Source organism: Echinococcus granulosus (genome assembly GCF_000524195.1).
Source record: "Echinococcus granulosus chromosome Unknown EG_S00071, whole genome shotgun sequence".
In the NCBI taxonomy this organism is placed as follows: Eukaryota; Metazoa; Platyhelminthes; class Cestoda; order Cyclophyllidea; family Taeniidae; genus Echinococcus; species Echinococcus granulosus.
This window is the reverse complement of record NW_020170451.1, coordinates 72,822-79,871: the sequence shown is the minus strand read 5'-3', so window position 1 is coordinate 79,871 and position 7,050 is coordinate 72,822. Positions and strand designations below refer to the sequence as shown.

Genomic DNA, 7,050 nt, shown 5'->3' with positions numbered 1-7,050 from the left:
TCTCCGGTTACCTTATTTCTAACTTCTTTTTTTATTTCGGATAGGGAATACGATTGCATAATATAATTTTTTTTGTTATTCTCTAAAAATCATTTTTAGTCTGTTGTCAGAAGTATCTTTTATTTCAACTAATCATCGATAGTGCTAAAAAGTGTTACTTAGCCTTTACAATCGCTTTTCATGTATCCATAAAGAAGTAGAACACATTATCAACTGCTCTGGATACCTTATAAGTAATGTATGATAAAGTGAATACCCAATCATTTTCAAGCCGTGATAAGCAGGAATTCTTTGTGGAATAAGAAGCCTAACCCATAGTTTTGACTACTATATTTAGCGTTATTATTTTAAAAAACAAGTATGCTTATAAGAAACTAGAGGAAAAATTGTTGTATTAAAATAAAAAAGCATGTTTTGGCGTTTATAAACCAATTTCAAATTTGGTTTACGAAAATATTGTCTACAAGTTTGGCAGTATGATGCCTCAGTGTAAATAGTGTAAAACTTTAAAATACACTATTTATTAAAAGGGTCTTTAATGGCCTAAAATTATATCTGTAATACCTCTGAGTAGTCGGCATTACGAAGCTTCCACATGGGGCACTTGGGCAGATTGATACAGACCCGCTGAGTTATGGGTTTCACTAGGAACTGCCGTTTGCACTCCTCATCATCCAGCACATGATAGACACCGGTATCGAGAAGTTCGCAGCGCACCACACGCGTTTGAATGCCTTGACCACCACAGGAGACAGAGCAATTAGACCACGGTCCCTTTACCCACTGGACAAGCTTTTGACGGGTCATGATCACTGCCGGGTCCTCGTTCTGCATCTCTGTGTTGCGTTTCGGATTTCTCGCTTCCCAATCAGCTAGACCCTGTGATGGTAGGTTGTAGTGAAGCATAATGGAGGCACTGGGTCCCTCTTTGCCAGCCTGGCAACGCCACTCGCCTTCGTCTGAACTGGAGAAATGTCGAATCACGAGATTACCAGATTTGCTTATGAAGCGGCGGTTTGTTTCATTGCTTACACCACCGGTATGATAGGAGAAGTTGCCAAGTTTGCTGTGTTGCCAGATGAGGTTTGAACCGGGAAAGAATTTCACTGGACACTTAATAGACAATCGAGTGTCTGGCAAGATGTGAGCCTCTTGACCCACTTGGAGGCGCATTCTGCGAACCTGAATAAGCAGTAGTTGGGTCATGTAGTATACAGATCTTTGTATGATTTTGCAAAGGCATTGATGTGCTATGATCTTAAGGCCTGATACCGCAGCACTTTGGTAGATCATTAGCTACTCTTGTCAGTTTTGAGAAAATTCGCAAACTTATACATAATTATACTATTTGTTTCTGTTGTAGATCGCCCATTTCTCATAAGGTATGACTATTACTGTGTGGTAATATGATTAATTTTCCCAAATACTACCCCAGATAATGTATTTCTAAAGGAATAAGCTTCGAACACCGGTCACTTTGGATTGACTGAAAACAGTAAAAATTCAGAGTTATGACTAATAAAAAATGTGAATGAGTTATATTTTTCCCCCGGTTTTTCATTTTTATTGCTGAAGTTTGTATATAATATTAGGAAACTACGAACACTTCATTCGCTTGTACACATGAAAATGTTGGTGGTCAGTAGAATCACGAAATCACCTATCTATATAACATTAAATATCGTCACGGATTTATTAGTGGGTTTTTAAGAAATCCATTACCAGTTTTTATTATTTTCATTGACTTTGAAAAAAAGAAGTAGCGAGAAATAAATCCGGCCGAACTCAATGAGGCGGTAGATTGAATTCCCTCTATTTGCTACTTGGGTTTAAAATGTGATAATACCGACCGCCACTTCAGATTCAATAAACATTCCTAAAGTCGCAAAAAGTTAATGGAAGATAATTGCGAGGAGCAGTACACTGCAAACTTGTCAATCCTTCAGCTAACTCTAGCAGCTTCTGCATGACTGAGACGGAGCCAAATGTTGCACCCTAGCAAGCACTGTTAGCCTAATCAAGTGTTAAGCATCATTCATCTTACTGCTCGCATTTGCACCACCGTCATCTTCACCTCTTCGATGACCGGTGGGTTTTGTGTGCACTGAGCACTGATCTCGGGGATGAAGCACCTTCGCCATATCGATGGAGGTGGTTTCCGACTCAGGTAGCAGGCAATTTGTGGCAGTTCCGCGTACTGTCCGCTAGCAGTTAACGAACGACACGACAGCAGACGTTTTTGCAGACCGCTTTTGCAGGGGTCTTTTTGTTCACACTAAAAATAATAAGGTGCGAACTACCAGATAGTCCGTGGGTTTGTTGTTTGATTTATTACTTTAATCTCAGCCTGTATTAATCATTTCCCTGACTTTTAAAGGCCTACAGTTTAGTGAAGCTAATTAGGCATGCAGAAGTAACTGATTAGGGAATGGAAGGCCCAAGGTACAGCCTGTTGGTAATTTAGGAGGCAGCATTGCCGAGCCGAATTATACGATACATTAGAACATTCAAGCATGTAGGTCACATATTTTATTCATAATTGAGGGGACATCTTGAGATAAAATTTCTGTAATTTTTTAATAATGATGATGATGTGAAAAGAACTAACTAAGAGTAAGTTGTTATCACCAACAGTTTTAAGACCACTTTGCATAAGTTATGCCCAATTTGGCAATCAGCAGTAATCTCACTGAATTTGAATGAAAGCCGCATGAACTTCGTTTGTGTAGTGAGGTATTCGGTGTACATGTTTGGGTGAGCTCGATTTCCACCAGCAAAATCACTAAATATTTGTGACACTAAGAGAACATCATATAAGCTTTTTCCTTAAGCATGAACAGCTTCTTTTATCTACCAACATTGGTATTCAGCTAATGTGCGATTCGTCAATCTTTTCTGTATTAAAACGGACTCATTATTCAACAAGAAAGGATAGTAAATTAATCAAATTTTTATAAGCATATATTCCAGCCAGCTTTTACAAACTATACCGATAAAGTAAATAAAACTATGACTGGAATGAAACATTACAGTGATATACTTTTTTCCACCACAAAGTGATACCTTGTCTATGTTGAGGTCATCAGGGATACAGTGTTCATATGTATTGATTCTGTAATTTAAACAATGTGAAATCAAAGAATTTTTTAGTTTTGACATCCCCACACTCTTTAACTTATTGAAACATGCAGAAAAATTGATTTATGTCGATTTTGTGACCAACTGTCGAGACCAATACGAGATTATGAGGTAGATGTTAGGAACAAACCTTCTGCCAATCAAGTGCTTGGAATTCTGCTGGGCAGTTGAATCGATTGCAGGCGCCTTGTGACTCGGGTCGTTTCTTAGGATCGCAGAAGTCATTTTCAAATTTGTGACTGATGGTGATCTCATCTTCGTCCCCAGCCATCACGCATTCGACCTCACGAGTGGTATAGCCCAGGTTCCCGCAGGGCTGCGAGCAATCCGACCAATTTGAAGCTCTCCACCAAGTCTTGCTTTCGCAGTCGCCCCAGTTGCACTCTCGAGTTGCGTTAGGCGGTATTTTGGATGTCAGAGAACCACAAAACTTCTCCGGTCGGAGGGTGGTGGTGTTATAGCGATCGTGCTGAACGCAGACATAGACCTTGTGTTGAAGGCCTGGACTGCAAACTGATGAACAGCGATCCCAAACATCTGTAGCTATCCACTCTGGACCTCTGAAATAAAAGATTTTAAAGTGAAAACTCCTAAAATGCATTACATTACTGCTTAGTGTGTATGGGCATCCACTCGCGTTAGAAGCGGATTTTAACAGAATGTGACTCGATTGCCAATAAGCATCCTCCGCAATCTCCTTATGTACTCAGTTGAAAGATTAGTCCTTCTTCCCCTAAATAATTAGGTCAAATCCCTGATTTTTAATTTACCGCTGTTATCATGAGTGAATTTAAAATGGATTTACTACCCACTTATGCCAAAAATTTTGACCGATCTTATGTACAGTATAGGGTGTACAAAGTGGAATGGAATTCATTGTGACCTCTCTCTACAGGCTCTACTACTTTGACATAAATAAGGATGGAATTAGACAAATCCTTTTTAAATAAATAATATGTCTATTCTTGCGTCCTTTATGTGACTCTGATACCAGAATCCTGATTTGTATATTAGCAACAAATGCTAATTAATTAAGACCAGCTTTTAATCCCTTATTAGTAGTTTGAGGATAAATGAGAAAAAATTCTTTGGATTTATTTTACTGACTAACATGCACTTCCTTTTTTTTGAATGAGGAAAATAAGTTAGTGTTGACTCTTAGGAGTTACGATAAACTTCGGTGGGTTTTATTACATACGACCTAATTTTCCCACTTTATATAAAAATCATTCACCAACCACTCATTTGTAATAGATTAGCACTTGTACCGATTCAGATAAGTTGATTATGGAGGCTTTTACAGCCTTTGATGTTATGCAATAAGCACCAGAAAGACAGTGAGTGAGTAAAATCAAGTGGATATTGTATTGACCTCTCCTTAACTACTTTAGTCAGTGCAAATTCGCGTCCCTTACGTCCTACTTATGTACTCCTTCCAGCGGAGAATAATTTGTGGGGGAGTAGAATATACCCTTGATTGTGCCTAAATTTTGCCCCTCTTACAGGGTGGCTTCGCACTAATTAGGCGCCACCTCCTTATGTTAAACAGCACTAGACCTCCAGATTAATGCAAAATTTATACCTTGGAGGAGCGTGCTCAACCTACGGCGGGTGTGGCAGATAGTTTTATTGCCCAATAATTTATTCTCTACCATGTCAGGGCATGACTAATTCTTAATTGTTCAAGAGGGAAAGTTTTGGTGTAAATCACGTCCAAAAGGTAGCACAATTTACTTTTCTCTTCGTTATTTTACACGAAAGCCTTTCCTCCAAAAGTGCTGGTTTATTATTTTTTGTCAGTTGAATCAAATTTCTTATTCCCAAAGCAGTGCTTTAAGCGTGCCGGTGATTCATTTAAACGTCAATACAATATAAAACGCACTTTTTGTTAGTCTAATTAAAAGAAATTCGTGATGCACAATGGCACGATGCTAAAAGAGGTCTCGCTTGGCATGACCAAAGAAGCACTCACACAAAATCGCTGTTTATTCACACAAGTGTTAGTGTTAGATGTCAATAAAAGCTGTGTCGCTGTTTTTTTCGCTAATAACGTTTTACCACCATTTTACAATTATCGTGCAGTGAAGTCTTACCCAGGTAAGATGATGTTACATTGAAGATCAACGAAAAAGAATAAAAGGATCCACATCGAAGAAAACGAGGGTGACGCCATAAAAGCAGTGGGCATTAGATTGCGACAAGGCAGAAGAAATGCACTTTCTAGAGAGAAGACAAAGAAGCAACTATGGTTACTTTTAATGCATAAATTCTTACCTGCTATAGATTTGTCATTTAATGTGTGAATGAACTAGAAAGATTTTCTTACAGTAAAAAATTCAAAAAAATTCGTCCCCTAATTACATTACCTGTCTGATGACGGGTTCATTCAAAGATAAGCCATTCATATAGTCTATCAAGTGACTTCGTGGTGGTTAACTACACCTCATCGCCTAAGATGACTTTGAAAATTCCATAATTTGAATTACATAAGCAAATTCAGTTGTCAAAATTGCTGAGCTGTAAGTGTATGGATCCAATGATACTCTCGCGCTTTAACAAATGGGCTATTATATTTTTGAACCAACTGGATATAAGTCAGTTACTAAGCTCCTTATCATTAGGGCTGACACATTTCCCGCCATGCCAAATCTGATTACGATGCTGAATACTTGGATCTCTTCTCCTGAAACACTAAATCGCCGGAGTGATTGTGATTTAATCACATATAAATTTTTAGGCCAATTCATGGCAGAAGATTAATGCTAAATTCCTACCTGGACATATGGTTTGTTCCACGTCAGCTCAGGGCTTGTCCAATGTATCCTACACTAATGTTTCAACTGGAAATTTTTTGGTCAGAAGGCAAGACTGGTGCCGATCCCATATATACGTATGATGTAATTTAGCAAAATGTACATGTAACCTAAGCAGTGGCTAAAACGTATTATGGGCCTGCTTTACCACCGATAACATCATCATGAGGAAAAATTTTTAAAGGCTTCGAATTTTCACAAGTAGTAAAATTCAGTAAACTATTTGTAGGTACTTTTGTGCCCCTATAATGGGGTTAAAACAATTCATCTAATTATTTTCGAAATTAAAATTGTGGTTAATAAAAGAATTTTAAATGTATGCAAATAAAGGTGAAATAATAACTTACAGTCTACACAACAACAGATAATGGTTACAAAGATGAGGTGACGCCTCAGAAGGATATCTCCATCCCGCGGATAGCTCAATTGATGGAGATAGATCCGACACAGGTATTGTGGTTGCTGATCCCTTTAACTGTCCTTGCGTAAAAGCTGTAACGAGAGGACACAAATACCAATGCTGAGTTTAACTGCCCCTTGAAGGTGTCCAGCTCCGTTAGGTTCGCGTAAACGTGAAAATGAAACAAAGGTGAGGGTTTGAACAAGCACGAAATCTCTTTACTCCACCCACGTCCTCTGCCCTCCATTGGCTAGCACCTAACCAATCATGCGCTAGAATCACTATAGACTAATCTGGATGGCATGGAGAGTTAATGCACCATATCCTCAATTTTTCTGCCAATCTGTGCACTCGGGAGGCGAGAAACGTGCGCATTTGCTGCAAAGCTGTGAATTTGTTGCGTCAACACCTCTAGTTCCGCCATTTCATTCCATCATGCCTTACAATGACCTCCACGATTCAAGTATTTTTGGCTGTCAACGCTTTAAAGTGAGGTGACAGATGCCTAAGTTCATTGATACTGCTAAGCAAGGTAATCATCTATCTGTTGATTTACAGCAAATCCCCTTTTTCTACATAAAATGAAAAAGTTGTAGGCTAAAAATATCGATGTGTTAAGGAAATGTGGGTGCCAAAGTTGAATAAATCCACAAAAAAATAACTTGAAAGCAGTGCCGGGGATAACTAGCAGCGATGGTC

At 38.7% G+C, this 7,050-nt stretch overlaps 1 protein-coding gene across 1 annotated transcript in view; it reads right to left on the bottom strand. All coding sequences in view use genetic code 11, as the record gives it.

The window, feature by feature from the left end:
* EGR_07157 (ADAMTS-like protein 3) overlaps nucleotides 1-5,326 on the bottom strand; it is a gene marked incomplete at both ends in the record, with an annotated part of 10,117 nt that extends 4,791 nt beyond the window's left edge. Inside the window, 4 exons of the mRNA XM_024496406.1 lie at nucleotides 565-1,182; nucleotides 2,045-2,275; nucleotides 3,269-3,698; nucleotides 5,232-5,326. Coding sequence (XP_024349161.1) covers nucleotides 565-1,182; nucleotides 2,045-2,275; nucleotides 3,269-3,698; nucleotides 5,232-5,326 — 1,374 coding nt within the window. The remainder of the gene's footprint in view (nucleotides 1-564; nucleotides 1,183-2,044; nucleotides 2,276-3,268; nucleotides 3,699-5,231) is intronic.
* Nucleotides 5,327-7,050: the final 1,724 nt, after the last annotated feature.